Source organism: Bufo bufo, chromosome 1, assembly GCF_905171765.1.
Source record: "Bufo bufo chromosome 1, aBufBuf1.1, whole genome shotgun sequence".
In the NCBI taxonomy this organism is placed as follows: domain Eukaryota; kingdom Metazoa; phylum Chordata; class Amphibia; order Anura; family Bufonidae; genus Bufo; species Bufo bufo.
Genome location: NC_053389.1, coordinates 76557335 through 76581045, shown reverse-complemented (window position 1 = coordinate 76581045; position 23711 = coordinate 76557335). Strand labels below are relative to the sequence as shown.

General features: G+C 49.9%; 2 protein-coding genes across 3 annotated transcripts; both read right to left on the bottom strand.

The window, feature by feature from the left end:
• Positions 1 to 1400: 1400 nt before the first annotated feature.
• On the bottom strand, positions 1401 to 23707 carry PIH1D2 (PIH1 domain containing 2). Of its 2 annotated transcripts, XM_040415542.1 has the most exons (6): positions 23633 to 23707; positions 19831 to 20021; positions 11024 to 11147; positions 7976 to 8209; positions 4610 to 4899; positions 1401 to 1771 (listed from the first exon to the last, which is right to left on the bottom strand). In XM_040415542.1, exons 2-6 carry the CDS (start codon positions 20011 to 20013, stop codon positions 1637 to 1639), a joined length of 966 nt encoding a protein of 321 aa, XP_040271476.1. In that variant the 5' UTR covers positions 20014 to 20021; positions 23633 to 23707; the 3' UTR covers positions 1401 to 1636. The 2 variants fall into 2 exon arrangements, with proteins under 2 accessions (XP_040271476.1, XP_040271475.1); XM_040415541.1 differs by lacking the exon at positions 23633 to 23707 and having other exon boundaries at positions 19831 to 20382.
• On the bottom strand, positions 22865 to 23522 carry LOC120986837 (DET1- and DDB1-associated protein 1-like). The gene has a single exon (XM_040415543.1). It carries the CDS (start codon positions 23345 to 23347, stop codon positions 23063 to 23065), a length of 285 nt encoding a protein of 94 aa, XP_040271477.1. The 5' UTR covers positions 23348 to 23522; the 3' UTR covers positions 22865 to 23062.
• Positions 23708 to 23711: the final 4 nt, after the last annotated feature.

Here is a 23711-nt window from a genome sequence, read left to right as displayed (position 1 = left end):
TCATCACCCCCCTCCCCCCCAGTCACCAATTGAGCATTTATGGGACCAGCTGGGACGCCCTGCAGGATCTGTGGGCAAACGTGCTGCCAGATACCATATGGGACCTGTATACCTCCATGTCCAACCGTATCCCATCTTGTATCCAGGCTAGAGGCACAACAGGGTCCTAGAGCCTCCCTTCAATAGCACAGTTTTCCCCAATAAACTGAGGCCTCGCTCACATCTCCGTTAGGAGATCTGGCAGCCTGCCTGATCCTCTACTTCACCGCCAGATCCCCATTGACTGCAATGAGGTCCAGACAAAAAAACGTTGCATGCAACGCACTAATATTACATTCACACAGAGAAGGTTTCATTCCAACAACTTCTTGGTGCGGTATTTTGTGTTAATGATTGTGCACACTGCATATACACTCATTGACATAACGCACCAAGAAGTTGTTGGAATTCCACAAGCAAATCACCCACAATTTGGTGCAGATTGGCCACGTGCACCTTAGATGGCAGACAACAGAACGCTTGTTGTCCCACCTAACCTCTATATACCCACTTTGCAACAAAATTGCTGGGCTCAGCCAATGTTTATTGGTCAGGCTTCAAAACGTCTCATTCTTGTCCGTGGTAAATTCTGCAGTTTTATTATAGCATTGTGCAAATACTCACACTTTTACTTTATACATGGCAATGCATGGAAAATATTTTTCACGCATGCCTCCTTGTACCAATGTAAAAAAATATAGATCTATATCCACAAATGCTGCCAAGCATTGTACACAGCTCAAAGTTCTCTGTGAAGATGATATTCTCCAATTTATACATCTGGACTTTTGGCAGCAGTCCCCGTACGCCCATCTACTGTGCCGTCTTGGATTTGTCCACCTTTTGTTTTCTTGCTGATGTATCCACTGATTCAAGTGTGAGGATAAATGGCGGCACAGGTGATGAAGTCTCTGCAGTATTGCTTCAGCCCATACATTGCTGGTTGACCCTGCGTGTAGGTGACCGTCTCTGATTCCCTTAGGCCTGTTTAAGACAGGAAATGACTCTCCGTGTGTGAGGGTGATTCCCTGTTATGGAGCCTGCTTGTTTCACAGGAGCGCATGACATTATAATGATTTATAATGCTGTGTGTCTCTGCGTGACCTTACTGCTACAGGATCAGGCTACATGCACATGAACGCTTGTTTCTGTGTCTGTTCTGTTTTTTTGGCGGATAGGATGCGGACCCATTCATTTCAATGGGTCCGCAAAAAATGCAGACAGCACACCGTGTGCTGTCCGCATCAGTATGTCCGTTCCGTAGCCCCGCCAAAAAAATAGAACATGTCCTATTCTTGTCACTTTTAGGCATGGTTACAATGGATCCGCAAAAAAAAAACAAAAAAACCGATGGCATACGGTTGTGTGCATGTAGCCTTATACTAACATAATGCTGTCATGCAGAGACACACAGCATTATAAATCAGTATAATGCCGTGCGCTCCTGCAAAACAAGCAGTGTCTAGAACAGGGAACCGCGCTCACACAAGGAGCGTCATTTCCGCACAGGACACACAGGCCTTAGATGTTGACATTTTAGTACTTTACCATAACTTTGTGAAGCCGTGGCTATACTGCAGATTGCCCACAGGTGGTGCTATAGTACATACATAGTCACAGTCAGCGCGCCATTTGCTTTGCTGTACTTGGCAGTGACGGTTTCTTCGTTGACCAGCTCAGGCAGATCTAGATGTAATCTGTATTTTCCAGGGACTTCAAGCAGTAAATCATCCTAAGGAGGAAATAAATGTCTTATTCAGTTGGGTGAGGTATCGTTTCCTCTACAACAAAAATGGTAACGCCAAAAAAAATTATCCAAAAATTTGAGTCACTGTACTTTCATTTAATAGAAAATGGTGTAACTAGCGAATTTCTAAATAACTTCATTTACAAAGTAGTAGGCCTGAAACCATAAAGGGAATCTGTCACCAGAATCATCACCATTAAACTAAAACTATGCTCTTGCAGCACTTACTACCTCCTTTCCAGATGTGCTTTTCTTTTCTTGCTGCTTGGGTTCTATCTTGAAAAAATCCACTTTATTCCTTATGTAAATGAGCCAGTAAGGTACCCAGAGGGGCGTTATTTTTGTTCAAAGGTGCCCAGGCCCGCCCTCCAGCAGAGCTCCAGCACGCCTCTCCTCGGCTCATACTCTACGCCCCCCACCCCACACACACACGACATCACTAACAGCAGAGAACCCCACCCACCCTTGTCTTCAGTGTCACTGACAAATCTCACCGCGCTCTTCCAGCAGAGGATGAAGCAGTCACTGGGCTCGGCGCATGCCCAGTGAAACATTGGAGGCTGATGCCCTCAGTTCCGAACACTGCCTGCGCCTCCACTCTTCCGGTTTAACTGGGCACCCGCCGAGCCCAGTGACAGTTTTTATCCTCTGCTGGAAGAGCGCAGCGAGATTTGTCAGCGACGCTAAAAGCAAGGGTGGGCAGGGTTCTCTGCGGTTAGTGATATAGTGGGGGGCCTGGGCACCTTTGAACAAAAATAACGCCCCTCTGGGCACCTTACTGGCTCATTTCCATAAGGAATAAAGTGGATTTTTTCAAGTTAGTCTACTTTCACACTGGTGTTTTGGTTTCCGTTTGTGAGATCCGTTCAGGGCTCTCACAAGCGTCCGAAACGGATCAGTTTTGCCCTAATGCATTCTGAATGGATAAGGATCTGCTCAGAATGTATCAGTTTGCCTCCGATCAGTCTCCATTCCGCTTTGGAGGCGGACAACAAAACACTGCTTGCTTGACGAAACTGAGCCAAACGGATCCGTTCTGACACACAATGTAAGTCAATGGGGACGGATCCATTTTCTCTGGCACAATAGAAAACGGATCCGTCTGCCATTGACTTTTAATGGTGTTCAAGACGGATCCGTTTTGGCTATGTTATAGATAATACAAACGGCTCCGTTCTGAACGGATGCATGCGGTTGTATTATCTGAATGGATGCGTTTGTGCAGATCCATGACGGATCCGCACCAAACGCGACTGTGAAAGTAGCCATAGAAACCAAGCAGCAAGGAAAGAAAAGCACAGTTTAATGGTGATGATTCTGGTGACAGATTTCCTTTAAAAAGAAAAGTTTCATGTCATGACCACTAGGGGTTTCCCTTCCATCTAATTTGCAGTCCACTGCCTGTTGTCAGGAGAGATCAGGCCCTGGTAGCAGAGACACATAAGATGCTCACAGGGTGTGGGGGGTGTCAGAGCTAACTGAGCTTCTGCGACTTTTCCCCACTCGCACCACTTTTCCAAGGGGGCAACACGTACTAAATTCTGCCTTTTTTCACACAGCCCAGGCCCCCGCGTGGAAAAAACTGAAATACTGAACACAATCGCAGACAAAACTGACTGGACTTGCTTGTTAAATGGTGCGAGTTTCACTGACCGCGCAATCGGTATCGTTAAGATCGGCGTCTAAAACACTGGTCTTAATAAATGACCTCCGATTTTTCCGCCCGAATTCAAAACATTGTAATGCGTTTTGCACTCGCGTGAGAAAAATCGCGCATGTTTGGTACCCAAATCCAAACTTCTTCACAGAAGTTCGGGCTTGGGATCGGTGTTCTGTAGATTGTATTATTTCCCCTTATAACATGAAAATAATAGCATTCTGAATACAGAATGCTTAGTAAAACAGCGCTGGAGGGGTTAAAAAAATAAAAAAAATTTTTTTTAACTCACCTTGATAGCGCAGCCCGGCATCTCCTTCTGTATTCTTTCTTCAGGACCTGGGTAAAGGACCTTTGATGACGTCACTCCGGTCATCACATGATCCATCACCATGGTAAAAGATCATGTGATGACCGGAGTGACGTCACCACAGGTCCTGTTCAGCAAAGGAGACAGAAGGAGATGCCGGGCCGCGATCAAGTGGACTAAGGTGAGTTAAATTATTTATTTTATTTTTAACCCCTCCAGCGCTATTTTACTATGCATTCTGTATTCAGAATGCTATTATTTTCCCTTATAACCATGTTATAAGGGGAAATAATAATGATCGGGTCTCCATCCCGATCGTCTTCTAGCAACCGTGCGTGAAAATCGCACCGCATCCGCACTTGCTTGCGATTTTCACGCAACCCCATTCACTTCTATGGGGGCTGCGTTGCGTGAAAAACGCAGAATATAGAGTATGCTGCGATTTTCACGCAATGCACAAGTGATGCGTGAAAATCACCGCTCATGTGCACAGCCCCATAGAAATGAATGGGTCGGTATTCAGTGCGGGTGCAATGCGTTCAACTCACGCATCGCATCCGCGCGGAATACTCGCCCGTGTGAAAGGGGCCTAAGAGGCAGAGATGTACCGTATGTTCTGACCGATTTATCAGTCATAAATGTGTCCCAACATAAGTCAACTAATTAGCCTATTTACATACTGGCTAAAATGCCTTCATGTGGAGCTGTGTTCTGCTGTTCCTCTATTATTCCTCTTGTAAGTCCCTACACAGTTTGTCCAATCAGAGACCGTGTCACTTTACGGCAGCTCTGCTAGCCACTAGACGATGTGTGTCCTATAAGAGAGGGCCCCGCGTATACAGCTCGGTCTTCTTACCTTGGACACATTTAGCTCACAGCTGGATACAGAGCGCACCCCTTGTAACTGAGCCGTCACAACCAGTTTCTGTGGGGTCCCGGACTCGTCCTTTATTACAGACAGTTCACACTGTGGCGGAGGCGGCAGGTGTTCCTCGCTCAGCTCTGCGCTGGAGATGACTTCTATCAGACCTGCTCTCGGTTTGCTCTTGCTCTCCGTCATTATCTCTATGGGGTTTTTCGGTTCCTCCTTTTCCTCTCCTGTCACCGTTATGTTTCTTAGCTGTTCCAGTAATGATCTGTCAGAGACTGAGTGCAAAACCGACATGAAGCACGAGCTGAAGACTAAATTCACTTCAGGCAGTAGGAGGCATCATTTTACCTCCCCTCCGCCGGTAGGAGGCATCATTTTACCTCCCCTCCGCCGGTAAGAGCCATCATTTTACCTCCCCTCCGCCGGTAAGAGCCATCATTTTACCTCCCCTCCGCCGGTAGGAACCCCGAGAGGTCCCATGTGGCCGCATGGAGCACAAGTATCCTCACAGCGCCATGATCTTCCCTTCTATAGGAAAGTGCTGGGCGGAGGTGCCTCATCCTAGTATCCGGATTCTGGTCCGCGCTGCAGATGTAGAGGAATACATTCTGGGTATCTGCGCTCCATGTCCGATCATTGCCTCCGACCACTTCGGCATGGAAGCGCTTGAGTAATTTTAGAAATAATACCTTGGATTAAAGCAGTGCTTCTCAATTATTTTCTGTCATGCCCCCCCTAGGAAGAAGAAAACATTTCGCGCCCCCCGCGCGACTGTAAATAGTATCATTTGTCTATAAAATTGTTATAAGTACACCTCTGCATAACACTGTATCCTTATTAACGTATAAGAGAATAAAAAAAGAAAGAAATGTGGATCGGACACACACTTATGGGGGGGATCTGTGGATGACGGACACTTATGGGGGGGGATCTGTGGATGACGGACACTTATGGGGGGATCTGTGGATGACGGACACTTATGGGGGGGATCTGTGGATGACGGACACTTATGGGGGGGATCTGTGGATGACGGACACTTATGGGGGGGATCTGTGGATGACGGACACTTATGGGGGGGATCTGTGGATGACGGACACTTATGGGGGGATCTGTGGATGACGGACACTTATGGGGGGGATCTGTGGATGACGGACACTTATGGGGGGGATCTGTGGATGACGGACACTTATGGGGGGGGATCTGTGGATGACGGACACTTATGGGGGGGATCTGTGGATGACGGACACTTATGGGGGGATCTGTGGAGGACGGACACTTATGGGGGGATCTGTGGATGACGGACACTTATGGGGGGATCTGTGGATGACGGACACTTATGGGGGGGATCTGTGGATGACGGACACTTATGGGGGGATCTGTGGATGACGGACACTTATGGGGGGGATCTGTGGATGACGGACACTTATGGGGGGGATCTGTGGATGACGGACACTTATGGGGGGGATCTGTGGATGACGGACACTTATGGGGGGGATCTGTGGATGACGGACACTTATGGGGGGGATCTGTGGATGACGGACACTTATGGGGGGGATCTGTGGATGACGGACACTTATGGGGGGGATCTGTGGATGACGGACACTTATGGGGGGGATCTGTGGATGACGGACACTTATGGGGGGGATCTGTGGATGACGGACACTTATGGGGGGATCTGTGGATGACGGACACTTATGGGGGGGGATCTGTGGATGACGGACACTTATGGGGGGGATCTGTGGATGACGGACACTTATGGGGGGGATCTGTGGCTGGCACTGTTACAGGGGGATCTGTGGCTGGCACTGTTATATATGTGCCATCCACAGACCCCCCCACCCCATAACAGTGCCATCCACAGTGCCCCCCCAGCCCATAACAGTGCCATCCACAGACCCCCCACCCCTTAACTGTGCCATCCACAGATTCCGTGTGCCCGCCGCCGTTTAAAGTTATTAAACATGCCCCCCTCACTCCTAATAGTACCGTATATCCGAATTTCTTCTGTATAATTCCGGCAGGCAGGCCGGGCGGCCGGCGCGTCCCTCAGTGACGTCACTTGTCTGCGCCGCCTGCTTCATTCATAAAGCAGGCGGCACAGGCACGTGACATCACTGAGGGACGCGCCGGCCGCCCGGCCGGCCTGCCGGAATTATACAGAAGAAATTCGCACACCCCAAAGGCCGGCCCTGAACGAGCCCCCCTTTACGGAGCCTGGCGCCCCCCCTGGGGGGCGCGCCCCACTATTTGAGAAGCACTGGATTAAAGGGTTTGTCCCATTACACTTAACCCCTGCAGCACTAAGCCAAATATAAGAACTGCAGATATCTCTAGCAGTTCCATAGCGTTTCATGGAGCGGAGGCGCACTTGCGTGACTGTGTTATGGACCATTAAGACAAAATGGATACTTGCTTGTTGAGGACTATGTTTAGCTAAGATGGTGGCCAGGCATTCAGCCAACGCCTATAAACTAGAATCTTACTTTGTGTTTTATCATGTGCTTCTTTGTGGTTTCCGTTCAGCTCAAGCAAGCAGTTTCAAAGAAAGAAGAAGTAACGGCTTCACCCACCAGCAAGGGGGGAGAGGGGGGAACTTCCTCTTGTCATCAATGTTACAGAAAATATAGAGTTTATAGCCAATAGAAAAGATACACGCCACCTTACACCCCGCACTCTTTCTGTTATAACCCCTAGCTGTGCGTTGTCTCAGTTTGATCTCTCCGTGCACGTACATTAATCAAATTCGGAGCAGTACATCAACCGAACTGGCAGTTTGACCAGAACCAGAACAACTGCTGCTCCATTTGAACGGGGAAACATGAGGCGGCCCAGCAGTCAGATCTCTGCACATCAGACACTTAACAGATTGTCCAACCTTTTACAAATGATGGCATGTCCTCAGTATTAAGGCCTCATGCACACGGGGTGTGGGGTCCTCGTTCTCATGATCAGTGGGGGTACCAGTTGTAAGACCCCAACTGATCTAATAGTTATCCCCTATCCTTAGGACTACCCTCACAACTCGAATACCTCTTTAACCCTCGGGATCCACCTGCAATAAAGAACTAGTAAGTACTTACCCACTGCTCCAGTTCTCCCAGTTGGGTCTATTTACCTGGGTGTAGCAGTGACGTACCATCGACAACACATGACCGCTGCAGCCAGTCACCTGATGAGGCCAAGGATTGGCAGTGTCACGTGTTGTCGGCATGACTACACTGCTGCAGCCGGTTAAATAGAGCCCGACTGGGAGAACTGGAGGGGCGGATGAGTACTTACCACTCCTTTATTGCAGGCAGATCTCAAGGGTTGTCTAGTTTCCTCCTTTAAATGTACGACAAGTTCACTTACCGTCTTCTGTTTTCCCCTTTGTCTTTTTTGGCTTCTTTCCAATTCCCTCTAAGCCGCTCCTCATTTGCTGTACGGTGCCCTTCAGACTGAATGGTGTAATATGGTAAGAATGGCAGAGGGTGACTTTGTGCTGTTGCTCTATGTACTTCATTGCGAGGCGGATGAGCTGGTCCCGTTCCACGGGGTCTTTGTCAGCTTTCGTCAGGACCTCTGGGCTGTAGGCAATGCTAATGACTGGCAGAAGAGAAAACAGCATCACATGAAGCCAGGAGTTCAGGGAAGTCTGCAGGCACCAAGCACCTGGAGCGGACAGAGCGCCCTCCGGATATTGTTTTCTATGTACAGTGGATATAAAAAGTCTACACACCCCTGTAAAATGTCAGGTTTCTGTGATGTAAAAAAAATGAGACAAAGATAAATCATTTCAGAACTTTTCCCACCATTAATGTGACCTATAAACTGTACCACTCAATTGAAAAACAAACTGAAATCTTTTAGGTGGAGTGAAGAAAATAAAAAATAAAATAAAATAATGTGGTTGCATAAGTGTGCACACCCTCTTATAACTGGGGATGTAGCTGTGTTCAGAGTTAAGCAATCACATTCTAAATCCTGTTAAATAGGAGTCGGCATACACCTGCCATCATGTAAAGTGCCTTTGATTAACCCCAAATAAAGTTCAGCCGCTCTAGTTGGTCTTTCCTGAAATTTTCTTAGTCGCCTCCGACAGCAGAAGCCACGGTCCACAGAGAGCTTCCAAAGCATCAGAGGGATCTCATTGTTAAAAGGTATCAGTCAGGAGAAGGGTACAAAATAATTTCCAAGGCATTAGATATACCATAGAACACAGTGAAGACAGTCAGTCATCAAGTGGAGAAAATATGGCACAACAGTGACATTACCAAGAACTGGTCGTCCATCCAAAATTCATGAAAAGACGAGAAGAAAACTGGTCTGGGAGGCGACCAAGAGGCCTACAGCAACATTAAAGGAGCTGCAGGAATATCTGGCAAGTACTGGCTGTGTGGTACATGTGACAACAATCTCCCGTATTCTTCATCTGTCTGGGCTATGGGGTAAAGTGGCAAGACGAAAGCCTTTTCTTACAAAGAAAAACATCCAAGCCAGGCTACATTGTGCAAAAACACATCTGAAGTCTCCCAAAAGCATGTGGGAAAAGGTGTTATGGTCTGAAGAAACCAAGGTTGAACTTTTTGGCCATAATTCCAAAAGATCTGTTTGGGGCAAAAACAACACTGCACATCACCAAAAGAACACCAAACCCACAGTGAAGCATGGTGGTGGCAGCATCATGCCAAGGGGCTGTTTTTCTTCAGCTGGAACTGGGGCTTTAGTTAAGCTAGAGGGAATTATGAACAGTTCCAAATACCAGTCAATATTGGCACAAAACCTTCAGGCTTCTGCTAGAAAGCTGAACATGAAGAGGAACTTCATCTTTCAGCATGACAACGACCCAAAGCATACATCCAAATCAACAAAGGAATGGCTTCACCAGAAGAAGATTCAAGTTTTGGAATGGCCCAGCCAGAGCCCAGACCTGAATCCGATTGAAAATCTGTGGGGTGATCTGAAGAGGGCTGTGCACAGGAGATGCCCTCGCAATCTGACAGATTTGGAGTGTTTTTGCAAAGAAAAGTGGGCAAATCTTGCCAAGTCAAAATGTGCCATGCTGATAGACTCATACCCAAAAAGACTGGGTGCTGTAATAAAATCAAAAGGTGCTTCAACAAAGTATTAGTTTAAGGGTCTGCACACTTATGCAACCATATTATTATTTTAGGTTTATATTTTTTCTTCCCTCTACCTAAAAGATTTCAGTTTGTTTTTCAATTGAGTGGTACAGTTTATAGGACACATTAAAGGTGGAAAAAGTTCAGAAATGATTTATCTTTGTCTCATTTTTTTACATCACAGAAACCTGACATTTTAACAGGGGTGTGTAGACTTTTTATATCCACTGTACATGTTTATAAAATAAGAGGCCGTGCCGTTTTCTAATCCATTGTACATGTATTCAGAATTCGAGCAATGTATGGATGCCTAATACACTGCACTACAAGGGCCACCATGTACGGATTTACATTTACCAGTGCCTAGCTCAAAGGGCACCAAACAAGAGACGACACATTTTTATGAAGCATAGCCTTACTATAGTGGAGATTGAGAGGGTTAATCATAAAAGATATATTCTGGAGAACCCCTTTAATGATTGGAGTTCCCCTTAGGCCTCATCCATTTTGCGGTTCGCAAGTCGCGGATCTGCCAAATAGAGATGCATTCACAATTTTTGTGGACCCATTGACTTCAATAGGTGCGTGGTCTACATTGTGTGGACATGTATAGGACACGGTCAATCTTTTTGCAGAATGGACATAAGGATGCAGAAAGCACACGGATTGCATCCGTATTTTGCGTGCCTGCGATTTGCGGACCACAAAAAGGATATGGTCGTGTGCATGGGGCCTTATACAACAATAAGAAATGCGTATTGATGTGACGGACCCTTCACTAGGACTGTGTGTTGGGTTTTCAGTAACAGAAATCTCTGACTAGTGGTAAAGAGCACAAGTGAGGATCTAGATCAGGCATGCTCAACCTGCGGCCCTCCAGCTGTTGTAAAACTACTACTCCCACAATGCCCTGCTGTAGGCTGATAGCTGCAGGCTGTTCGGCATGCTGGGAGTTGTAGTTTTGCAACAGCTGGAGGGCCGCAGGTTGAGTATGCCTGATCTAGAGGTTTATACTCCCCAGGGGCCGCCGGCTCTACTTCTTCTACCTGCAGCTGTTCTGTTGACCAGGAGGTGCCAGGGAACATGTGCTGTCAGGCCTGAACCCCTAGCAGCCTGGCATCAGATGGTAGCCTAGGTGGCACGGGTCATCAATGTCTGAAAAGCTCTTGTACATACACTGCCATTAGACAGCAGGAAGTTTAGGATGGAGTTCCTCTTTACATCTGGCTGACACATCTGTTTCCAGTATATTTTTATGCCGGTGCTGAACTAGAAAGCTTTATTCTGGCAGACGCACCTGCTCCTTCAGACAGGTCCTTTAACTTCCCAGCTATGAGAGGCACGGGATGGCCATCAGATTCAGGAGGTGGGACCCTTTTCCATCCACAAATGTTAATAAATAATAACCGTTCCTCCGGATCCTGCAAATATAAATAAATGAGAAACTTCAGTATACAGAAAATTTCTAAAGGGAATCAGTACATATAATGACTAAAATTGGTAGGTTCAGCATGCATGTTGGTACTTGCATCCCTGGATCCGATGAAAGCTGTAATGGCACCGGACGGGGTTACAAGCAAAGTGTACTTGGCTTGCATGCTGACCTGCATTCCCTGGATTTTATGTGGCTGTCATGGCCCATGAACAGGTAGGAACAAGAGTTAGGGACCACTCATGAGACAGCCTTGACGCGGTGGGTGGCTTACTATGCTTTGGCCAAAATATAAACCAATGTCTCATCCAGCATGGAGGGCAGAGTGCTGGATGTAGTGTGCGATCACATTTGCATTTTCCGTTTGTATATGTATTTCGCCATAGTGATGTGCACCTGCAGCAGGTTGTGCTGACCCAACCCCTTATTTTTTTCTTTGTAGTATATATTGGAGGCGTGGCGATCTCCTTGGAGTCATTGCACACCTGACCAGTTAATCTGTCCTTGAGGCTGGTTTTAAAGTCAGTATAAAACTGAGTCTGCTTGTATAGAACCTACCATTAGCCATCTGGCTCCAGGAGAAGTATATGGTAGGTTCAGCATGCATGTTGGTACTTGCATCCCTGGATCCGATGAAAGCTGTAATGGCACCGGACGGGGTTACAAGCAAAGTGTACTTGGCTTGCATGCTGACCTGCATTCCCTGGATTTTATGTGGCTGTCATGGCCCATGAACAGGTAGGAACAAGAGTTAGGGACCACTCATGAGACAGCCTTGACGCGGTGGGTGGCTTACTATGCTTTGGCCAAAATATAAACCAATGTCTCATCCAGCATGGAGGGCAGAGTGCTGGATGTAGTGTGCGATCACATTTGCATTTTCCGTTTGTATATGTATTTCGCCATAGTGATGTGCACCTGCAGCAGGTTGTGCTGACCCAACCCCTTATTTTTTTCTTTGTAGTATATATTGGAGGCGTGGCGATCTCCTTGGAGTCATTGCACACCTGACCAGTTAATCTGTCCTTGAGGCTGGTTTTAAAGTCAGTATAAAACTGAGTCTGCTTGTATAGAACCTACCATTAGCCATCTGGCTCCAGGAGAAGTATATGGTAGGTTCAGCATGCATGTTGGTACTTGCATCCCTGGATCCGATGAAAGCTGTAATGGCACCGGACGGGGTTACAAGCAAAGTGTACTTGGCTTGCATGCTGACCTGCATTCCCTGGATTTTATGTGGCTGTCATGGCCCATGAACAGGTAGGAACAAGAGTTAGGGACCACTCATGAGACAGCCTTGACGCGGTGGGTGGCTTACTATGCTTTGGCCAAAATATAAACCAATGTCTCATCCAGCATGGAGGGCAGAGTGCTGGATGTAGTGTGCGATCACATTTGCATTTTCCGTTTGTATAATGACTAAAATGACTACATTTTTCTTTATTATTGCAGTGCACTCAATTTGAGCTAAAAACGAGATTTTTGTATAACTTACCAGTAAAATCTCTTTCTCGCTCTTTCCTTGGGGGACACAGAAGACCTTGGGTATAGCTCATCTCCATAGGAGGCGTGACACTAAGTGAAAGCTGTTAAGCCCCTCCTCCACAGCTATACCCTCAGCCTGGAGAGAGAGACTGCCAGTTGCGTGTCCAAGCAGTGAAAAAAGGCAAAGTCCAACAAGGAACCAACAAGCCAACTACCCAACGGGTAACACAAACTCGGAAACCGTGTAGAGAAAAACAATGAATGGGTGGGTGCTGTGTCCCCCAAGGAAAGAGCGAGAAAGAGATTTTACTGGTAAGTTATACAAAAATCTCGTTTTCTCGCCCAGTTTCCTTGGGGGACACAGAAGACCTTGGGACGTTCAAAAGCAGTCCAAAAGGGGAGGGACCACAGCTCCAAGGCGAAGCACCCGAAGGCATCAAGGAACCGCCGCCTGCAGACCCAGGCGGACCAAAGCAGCATACGCCGAAGCCAGAGTATGCACCCTGTAGAACTCTGTAAAGCGTGCAAGGAAGACCTGTGGCCGCCTTGCTCAAATGCATGGCCGAAGCCCAATGCCTCCGGCCCAGGAGGCACCGACCGCTCTGATGAAATGAACGGTGACAGCAAAGGCAGAATCCTGCCCTCGGTGCGGTAACCTCAGCAATAGCCAATCTGATAAAGCGGAGGAAAACCACCCTGGAGTCCGTCAACTCTAAGCGCGGACCTCCAGGAAACCCAAGAGACCGAACGTCGACAAGAGTCGGAGATCTCCAAGTAAAACCGGCAAGGCCCAAACAACGTCCAAATCGGTGAAGTGTTGAAGCGAAGGGCAACACCACCTTCAGAAGGAAGGAACGGGATGTAGAAAAAACCCTGTCCTGGGAAAAGACAGAAGGCTCAGAACAAAAAAAGGGGCCATTCAGGCACCCGTCAGAGACACGACTGATACGGAAACACAACCGTACAGGACAGGCGGGGTAGAGAGAACTTCTGTAACGGCTCCAAGGACAAGATTGGAGCGCCGAGAGCTCAGTATGTAGTTCCCAGGGCGGTACCGAAGGACAGTACAGAGGAACCCAAGAGCCATTTCGAGTAAGAAGGTCTTGACAGGCCCAGAGGGCCGGGGAACGCTGGAAGAGGAAGAACAGCGCTGACACTTGACACCTCAAGTAAAGGAATCTCAGTCCCAGGTCCAGGCCGGACTGGAAAAAAGACAGAACCATGGGGAGAGAAAAAGTCAGAGTGGGGAATGCACAGCTTCCCACAGAACCCTAGACAAAAAAACCATAAGTCTTACGACAGATCCTGGACGAAAATACAGCCAGGAGCGGACAATAGCGAACCCGCTGGAGTCGCCTGGCAAGCGGGCGAAAACCCAATGTGATCAGGCGCAGACCAGTAACACGGGCAGAAGTCGACAAAACTGGTCCAGTCGGCCCCCAAGCAACGTTGTCCCGTATCCACCCGAGTGGGGGAGCAGAAGGACAGACGGAACGGAACCAAAGGGTCCGCCCAGTATCCGCCAGATGCCAGGACAAGACAGGCTAAAGTCCATGCTGATGTAGCCATGTTCTACAGTCCCGGTGTGGGAGATCAAAGGACAATCTGGACCGAAAGGTAGTCCCCCCAAGTTACCGAGAAGGTAAGTCTACAGCAGGACCATTGTCTTAGAATGGACCACGCAATCCGCACTCAGCGGGAGGACAGAACGCGGTAGACTCGGTAAATAGGCACAGCCAATACAGCCAGTGTGAACAAGGGAGACAGTACGAGGCCAAAAGGAACACCGGAACCATCCACATGAACAACCATGCTCTCCCCAGAGGGGAGGACAGTGAAGGAACAGCCTCTGAAGTCTGGCGGGACAGAAGCCACATCGGAGTGATCTGTACCGAGCGGGAGCCAAACAGAGCCAGCGAGATAAGGTAGTCGAGACAGAGGCCGGCATAACACCCTCCAACCGAACGGAGGAGTGGGCAACAGGGAAGCCATAGGACAGCTCAAAAGCAGAACCCTGCTACACTGTGAGATGCCCGGTTCACCGCCTCGCAGAAGGCGAATACCCTGAAGAACCCAAGGTGGAGGTCCTCCGACCTGGGTAATCGAGCACCCAAGAGAATTTGGGTGACCTTCCCGAGAAAAGCGGCCCGCACTTGGTAGCAGATCAGACTGAAGCGTAGAGGCGCCAAGAGGAAGGACTCATACCACACTACATCCGAAGAGGAGGAAATTTGAGCAGGCAAGGGAACCGCAGTCCTGGCAGAGCCAACGAAGAATTCGAGGGGCGCTCCAGACAACAGCACTCTCGACCATGTGACCACTAGCGCAGGGAAGCAATACCGCGGAAGGACGAATGGGCACGCATCTAGGAACCACGAACACTCCCTGGGATGAAGGGCCAACTAAATGAATGAGTACCACCCAGCTCCGTGCAGCATAGAGCAAGTAGAGCCCGTCCGGGTCAGGTGGACAGAATGAACTCCTTAGAGACGAGTGCAAGGCTTGCGGCAAGCATCGTATCCCAAGAAAACAAAAGTATGCCGCAGGAAGCAGATGAGGCATACGTACGAGCAGCCCGTAAGCAGTGAGAAGGCCAACCCACCTACAGGAGGAGAAGGCATACACGGCCAAAACAACGCACAAGAACGTCCGCTCACTGCAAAAGGTTAATTCAGCGAAAAAGGGGGCTCGCCACAGAGTGCCACAGCATGTACGTAATTGCAAAGTGCAACCTGCAAGGGAGTTATGCACAAGCCTAGTATAGCATGCGATGGAACGCAAGCAGTCCGCCCCGAAAGGGGGGAAATTGTATCTGGCAAACTGCAGTCGGCAAGAGTGCAAAGGCCGGTCCCAAAAGGGAGTGATGCCTAAGGCCGTACCTACTTCAGAGAAGCAGGACATACCATATAATCCAGCAGGAACGCAGGAGGTCCACCTAGTGAAAGGGGAACATGCACAGGGTTATCCTAGCATTAAGTGAGTGTGCAATAATACACCCAACACTGACTTAGTGAGAGTGCAACTACTCTGCCAATGAAGGGGGACATGTACAAGTCCAGCACAGCCATACAAGGACAGCCGTGAATCTCATGAGCATGCCAAATTCTGCCCATGGAATGTGGGGTGGTCACGCACAAGGCCAGCACCGTATCCAATGGGAGTGCAAGCGTTCCACCCATGTTAGAGGGCCATGCTCATGGCCAGCAAGGTATCCGGTGAGAGTGTAGCATGCCGCCCAGACAAAAAGGGGGGGTAATGCACATGGCCAGCATCTCATCCAGGGAGAGTGCGTGCACCCGCCATGTATGGGAGTGGGAATCAAACCCAGGCCTCCCACGTGGCAGGTGAGAATGCTACCACTGAACCACCAATGCTTGGATCATACACATGGCCAGCAACGTACTGGTGAGAGACAAACACAGTCAGTGAGAATGTGTGTATGTCACCTGAGGAAGGAAGGCATGCCCATGGCAGGCAGCGAATCCAGCGAGAGTGCGTACACCGCCCACGGAAGAGGGGTCATGCATATGGCCGACAGCGGATACAGCGAGAGTGCAAGCACCCCGCCATGTATGGGGTACATGCACATGGCCAGTAAAGTACCTGCGAGAAAACACCACAGACAGAGGGATGTATGTATGCTGCCTGAGTCATGCCTATGGCTGGCAGCGAAACCAGTGAGAGTGCAGCATAGTAACATAGTACATAAGTACATCATAGCCCATCAGAGAGAGTGCAGCGTTCCGCCTATGGAAGGGGGTCGTGCACATAGCCAGTACCGTATCCGGTGAGAGTGCAGTATTCCGCCTAAAAAGGGGGGGTCATGCACATGATCGGCAACTAATCCAGTGAGAGCGCTGCCTTCCGCCCATGGAAGGGGGTCACGCGCATGGCCGACAACGAATCCAGTGAGAGCGCTGCGTTCCGCCCATGGAAGGGGGTGACGCACATGGCCGGCAGTGAATCCAGCGAGAGTGCAGCGTTCCGCCTAGAGAAGGGGGTCGTGCACATGGCCGGCAGCAAATCCATAGAGAGAGTGCAGCATTCCGCCTATGGAAGGGGGTCGTGCACATGGCCAGCACCGTATCCGGTGAAGGTGCAGTATTCCGCCTAAAAGGGGGTTATGCACATGGCCAGCCGGCAGCCAGGGAGAGTGCAGTATCCCGCCTAGGAGGGGGGGGATGCACATGGCAGGCACCATAACTGGAGAGATGATGAATGCTGCCTACGGAAGGGCCGCATGCACTTGGCCAGCGCCGTATCCTGGAAGAGGGCAGGAAAAACCGCCTAAAAGGGGAAATGCCCTAGCAGCGACGCAGGTTGGGAGCGCAACACTATGCCGCCTGTGGAAAGAGGGCATGCAGACATGCAGCACTACTGATGAGGCTGCAGCGTCCTGCGCAGTCCAAAAGAAATCTGTTATTATTATTATATATATTTATTATTTTTTTTTTTTTTTTTTTTTTTATTAAAAACACAGCCTCTCTGAGGCTAAAGGGGTGCCACCATATAGGGGCACAGATAGTCAGCAAAAAGGAAAAAGGGGGGCCAGCCATACAGGCCCATTGGGATCCGGCCTGTACCCAAAGGGTTAACATGGATCCGGCCTGGAGGGCGGCGCTGCGATCCCCTGGGGGCGGAGGAACCTCCCGGCGGGAAAAATTCGCGCCTGGAGAAGTTCCCGCCCCCTCCACCAGAGGCCGGAATTTTGCGGCCTAGTAGGCCGTGAAGCCAGGGACTAAATTTGCGGCGCCCGGTATGTACCGCCAGGACCTGAGGCGGAGTGGCGCATCAAACCGGCCGCGGGTGCCCACCCCGCGGGCCGGTCGGAATTGCGGCCCAGCAGGCCGCGAAGCCTGGGACAAAATTTGCGGAGCCCCACCGACCGGCACCGACGGTCGGCCGGGGCCTGCTGGGCCTAGAAGTCAAGCCCAAAGCCGGCCGCGGGAGCCCACCCCGCCGGCCGGAGGAGTCAGGGGCCCAGAATGGCGGCTCGCCGGCCGCGGGAGCCCACCCCGCCGGCCGGAAGAGTCAGGGGCCCAGAATGGCGGCTTGCTCGGAATGGCGGCTTGCCGGCCGCGGGAGCCCACCCCGCCGGCCGGAAGAGTCAGGGACCCGGAATGGCGGCCTAGCAGGCCGCAGAGCCTGGGCTAAGATTTTTGCGGCGCCCGGCCGCACCGGAATACCAATGTCGGCCGGAGGCGAGGCCTTACTCCACAGCCGTCAGGAGCCTCAGGCCTGGAGCAACACTCCGGTAGGAGATGTAGGGGAAGACCCAGAGACCGGGTGCCTGTGCTGATAAAGAAATAAACTATGTTGCCGCTTCTGTAGCTGGCTGGAGACAGCCACTGGCTGCATGTCCCAGGCAGGAAGGGGGCAGAAGGAGATTGCCGCTCTGCGGCACCCCAGGGGCCAGCATAGATCCAGCAGGGGACTAGAGGCCCAATATGGGGGTCAGGCACGCAGGAGACCAGGGTGGGGGGGGTGGGAGACGTAGGGCTGGAGAAGCCAATCTCTTACCACAGCCGTCTTCACCCTCGGTCCATTCCAGCAGGGTCGCCCCTTCAGCTACTGGCACCGTAGTGGCAGGACGCTGGAAGAGGGACTTGGCGTGCGGGCGACCCTTGCGCTGGCGGGATGTAGGGGAGCTGGGCTGCCCTGATCCACCTTGTCTTCTGTGGGGGAGGCAGCAGTGCGGGTGACCGGCACTGGCGCAGCTCAACCCCGGGAGAACAGAGAGGTCTAGTGCGTCTCTGTTATCCCTGATGATCTGGAACAAAAAGAAAAGAAAAAACTAAAAAACTAAAATTTAAACAAGGAGAAACCAGCCCTGCAGAGCAGGGAGTGTCTTGCCTCCTTGGACACTAAGCAAAAAACTGGCAGTCTCTCTCTCCAGGCTGGGGGTATAGCTGTGGAGGAGGGGCTTAACAGCTTTCACTTAGTGTCACGCCTCCTAGGGAGATGAGCTATACCCAAGGTCTTCTGTGTCCCCCAAGGAAACTGGGCGAGAAAATAATTTTTTCAATTGGTCTTAATTAAAAATGTTGAGCCCCTTTCTCTGTACAGCCTTGAGAGTCTCTAGTCCAAGGCTCTTTATTCCATCAGGCGGCTCATCTGACGGCTCCTAAACACTTACTATAGCTCAATCCTTATCTTACAATATGTGGCTTAAATAAATGTTTATGACCTTTTAGCATTTTAGACAAAAGATTTAGGCTAGTTTCACACTAGCGGCAGGTTACTCTAGCAGGTGAACAGCCTGTCGGATCCGTCCTGCTGCTAGTTCACGTGTGCCCCCGGACTGCCACTCCGTCCCCATTGACTATAATGGGGGCGGAGTTCCGGCGGCAGCACACGCCGAGAGTCGGCAGGACTAAAAGTACTGCATGCAGTACTTTTAGTCCGGCTGCCTCTTGGCGTGCGCTGCCTTGCTGCCGCCGGAACTCCGCCCCCATTATAGTCAATGGGGATGGAGTGGCAGTCTGGGGGCAAATGTGAACTAGCGGCAGGACGGATCCGACAGTCCCCTGCCGCTAGTGTGAAAGTATCCTTATCAGATGACCACAAAGTGAAAGGGAAAGTATAGCTCCCACAGCTAGACAGTTAACCCTTTGGACAGAACAGTTAAATATTTTTAATAAAGACTAATTGAAAAGATGATTTTTAGCCCAAAATGAGTCAAATACAATCCCAAAAAAGACCCCCGAAGGTGTACATAGCCTTTAACATATTAACATACTGTATCAATGTGAATCCCCATGCATCTTCCTGATCTTAGGCCTCGCTCACACAGCAGATGTGAACTCTGGAAATCGTTTCTGCTCCAAAAAGCGGTCAACGGCTGCGCTGCCATTCATGTGGTAAGTATGATCATGTCTACACATGGCATGGTCGCCGGCAGCTTTTTGGTGCAGAATCCGTGGCAAATTTCCGGGGGTCTAAAGGTGACGTGCGAAACAATATTTAGGAGAGACATAACCTCCCCCCCCACAATCATATAGAGACGCAAGTGTTGTGGACATAGATCTGTCTGTATGCGCCAACATGTCAGCCCCAGCGCTACGGGGACAGATTTTAACACTTGAATGATATAGCAAAGGCTTTATTTACTTTGACGTTAACCTAAAAAAAATATATCTTCTCTATTAAACATTTAGCAAAAAAAATCGGAATAAAAAGGATTTTACCAGTATTTTAGTCTGCAGGCAGAGGTGGGGTTCAGCCGGCACCATGCACTCCTTCCCCTCCTCCAGATGTCGCTGTATGAACTTCTGGTAGCTCTGAGGACTGGTCTCCGCCATGTCGTCCAGCATGCTCCACAACTGGTTGACCTGAGACAGCAGCTGCTCTGGGGTCATTTTCATATCCATCTTGATTTCTGGGGGAAAATAAAACAAAAAAAATACGGTCTGAAGCCTGTAGTAGAAAACGGCCTCTTTCACGCGGGCGTCGCTGTGTGAGGGCCGGACAAGATGCGGGTGTGCGTTGCGGAAAAATGGGCGATTTTTCAGCGCGAGTGCAAAGCGTTTTAATGTGTTTTGCACGCGCGTGAAAAAAATCGGCATGTTTAGTACCCAGACCCGAACCCGGACTTCTTCACATATATTTTTTTGGTCCCACTAGGGGGCTTGAAGCAGCGATTCTTTGACCACCAATGCTGGGATTGGAGTTTGCTCTGATTCCGGCAGCAGCAGTGTTTTGTAGATGTGCTCACACCATAATCTGATGGGTACACTGGGCAGTACCCGATTTGCCATCCATCAAACTCCATGGGCCATACGGACTCTCAGTATGATTTTGCGATCACACAGAGGATGTTTCTATGAGTCTAGGACGCGCCATCGTACGGGACTATTCTTCCAGGAGCAGCGTCTACGGTTCTGGGTACGTCCAGATGCTTTGGAAATTTTCCACTGTGGATTTAGCAACCTGTCCGCCCGTGTACGCGTTACATGCGGATTGTGCTGTGGATTTCACCCCCTATACGCTGAAAGAGTGAAATCCACATGTAAGACGTGGCTTTTTCTGTGTAATCCCTGCCGATCTGTGTGTCTGGATCTATGCCCGGCCCTGCAGTCGCGGCGTGCTCTTTTTCCCCCTGCACAGAAAATGTATGCAACACGTAAATGGCGGGTTTTTTTTAAACCCCGTCCACGTGTATTGTCCTGTAATTGCCCATGGATCTCCAGTGTGGAATCTGCACTGCAAAACCACTGTGTGTGTGTGAAATAAGCCCATACCGACCAGTACGCCATCCGTGTGCCGCGGTACAGGCTCCAGGAAAACTCTACATTTTTCATTCTAATTCATTTCTGCCGTGCGCTATCAGGACCGCTCCTGCATGTCACGCGGATCCACGAGAGTGAATGGTGCAATTCACACCGTTGGTCTCTGCTGAGAAAGTGGCAGCATGCACCATTCTTATCCGTTTTCTGTCCGAGCCTCATTCGAATGACTGGGTCCAAAAAAAAACGGATACATCCTGGCACCATATGGACGTTCAGATACAAATAAGAGACACGCCGATGTTATATTATTCTGTTGCAGATTCCGGCACAAAGGTTATTTGCGCCTTTTCCCTGCTCACGCCAGGTCTAAAAAGGGCGTTTTAGGCATAGAAAATGGTCTAAAGGTAAGACAGCCAAGAAGCAGTCCTACATTTAGACCGGCGCTGGATGTGCCGAAGTTATGGGGAGGCCGGCGCCTTTTCATAACCTCCTCTGCAGATCCACCGCCAGACATAGGGGATTTTAAGACTGGCGTCTAAAACGCAGATTAACCCCCTAAATCTATATATATGCAGTCTGAATACAGCCTAAGGAACCTGTAGAATGAATAGAGAGAAACAGCACTCATTTATCAACCCTAGAAAGGAAAGGTTGCCAAAGATGTTCATCAATCCATCTACTTGCACACCTGCGTCCACTCCGGGTTTTTTTTTTTGCAGCCCGTATGCTGAACCATTCACTTCACTGGGACCACAAAAAAAACTAAAATAAGTCCGCGTGGGCGTTCTGCCAAAAAGACAGAACATGTCCTATTATTGTCCGCATTACGGACAAGGATAGGACTGTTCTATTAGGGGCCGGCTGTTCCGTAAAACGCACAATGCATGCGGTCGGAATCCGTGTTTTGTGGATCTGCAGTTAGTAGTGTGCATGAGGCCTTACATAGATTAGGGAGGGGATCACTATCTAGAAGGAGGGACAATCAAGGGTTAATGTACTCGCCCCAATACTCAGGTGGAACCATTCGCTCCCAGCTCTCTCCCGCTCGTTCGGATGCCATCATCTAGCCTCGCTCTGTAATCTGGCACCTGTGCTGTAGTCTACACTATGGGCGCATGTGCAGTGTATCTGCCTGTGCTCCCCCTGCAGCGCAGATCACTGCAGTGCATGCGTCGATGCGGTCATCCTCCACATGAATGAAGGCCCTGTCAATCAAGGGGACAGGAGAAGCGGCTCTAAGAGGGCGGCCTCTAAGCAGAGGGGCTCAGGCTAACCCCATAATAAGAAAAATGTATCAGTGAGGCATCGATTCACACAGCAGGATCAACCCTACTAGGCATTATGTCTGTTTTAATAGGGTTAATCATGCATACAGATGTTCTTTAAATCGGATCCACTGGGGGGTCATTTATCATAGGCCATCGTTTTACCACCGCTATGGGACTACCAGAAATAACGGAGCCAGAGAACGTGGCCGCACATACAGGGCTGCCCCGTTCTGGAGACAGGAGCTGGTCCCAGAAGTGGGACGGGCCCCTATTTGACACTGATGGCATGTCCTAGTGATGTGCCATCAGTGTCCCACATGGTCCAACCCCTTCAATCCTCGTGACACCTCAAGTGTCCAGGAGGCGGGCCCTTCAGGTTCAGTGCCTTGGGCTTTCTAGCTCCTCCTCTTTGACTGGACATCAGACCTGTCACTCAGCGTTCAGTGCCCGGGGGGCTTCACATGAAGGGACCACGTCTTGGGCACTTGCAGTAGTGATGCGACCTGGAATAGCCATCGCACTGGGTATTACCTGCCTGTCACCTGCATAGTGCAGTCAGCAGTTTTGAGGGATCAGAACTGCTGACAGACTACCTTTAAAAATGTCACAAGATTTTTTCAATAAAAATAAATAAATAAATAATTGAACTAACACAGATCCACAACATACAAGTGTGAACGAGCCCTCGCAGCGGGCAGGGGTCCCCTCACACCTGTGGGGGGATATTTATCAAAAGCAGAGGAGTTACCATAGCAACCGGTGACATGGCGGCTGCTCTGACTAATGAAAGCAGCAATCGTACTCGGTTACTATACGCCACTTCTCATTCTGCTTTGATAAATACGCGGTCGTGGGGTCTGGTCAGGGGGCGCCCGGCATCGCCAAGACAACAGATAAGAAAACGTTGGCGGTAATGGCGGCTCTTAATTCATTTCTTGGCTATCAATTCGGGCAATCTTTGGCGGGCGCACAGACGTCTCCCCTAGTTCTGTAGGGCTCTGGCTTCTTTTCTTGCCAGCTTTCCTCTCTTGCCTCCGGAGATAGCGAAGAAGTATGTGCTCCTGGTCCGTGACTATGGCCTGCCGCGAGGCGGTCTCTGAGGTGGGCAGGTGGACCTGCAGCCGCTTCTCTGTACAGGCAGATTCTGACTGGAATCCGGTAAAGTTTCTCTGATTGTGGGATGGAAGGTCTTTTAAAAAACACGCCATTGTGCTGCTGTCGGCTCCCCCTGGGCTGCTGTCGGCTACCGCTGGGCTGCTGGATCTGCCTAATGCGTCAGGAGGCCATCACGTGACCGGGAACTAAACGACCAGGCACCGGCCGGCCCTGTGGTCAGTTGGCACAGAGGGAGCCGAGAGCGGCGGCAATGGACATTGATGACCCATCAACCCCCACCGCGTCGTGTGTCACGATAATGAATGACAAGTGCATGTGACAGAGCAGCCGACAGGTACATATCGCACAGAAGAGCCGTCTGTAGCATCGTTACTTACACGCTCCGTGCCGGAGTCGCCGAAGAAACACAGCGGTTTCTATGGAAACCAACCAGAACACAGTGCTTCACTCAAATAT

Coding starts and splice junctions, on each gene's coding strand:
- LOC120986837 (XM_040415543.1), bottom strand. CDS start 23,347: ATGGCGTGTTTTTTAAAAGACCTTCCATCCCACAATCAGAGAAACTTT.
- PIH1D2 (XM_040415541.1), bottom strand. CDS start 20,208: ATGCCGATTTTTTTCACGCGCGTGCAAAACACATTAAAACGCTTTGCA. Junction 4,900..7,975: donor AAAGGGGAAAACAGAAGACG/GTAAGTGAACTT, acceptor TTTTGCACTCAG/TCTCTGACAGATCATTACTG. Junction 1,772..4,609: donor GTGAGCTAAATGTGTCCAAG/GTAAGAAGACCG, acceptor TTTCCTCCTTAG/GATGATTTACTGCTTGAAGT.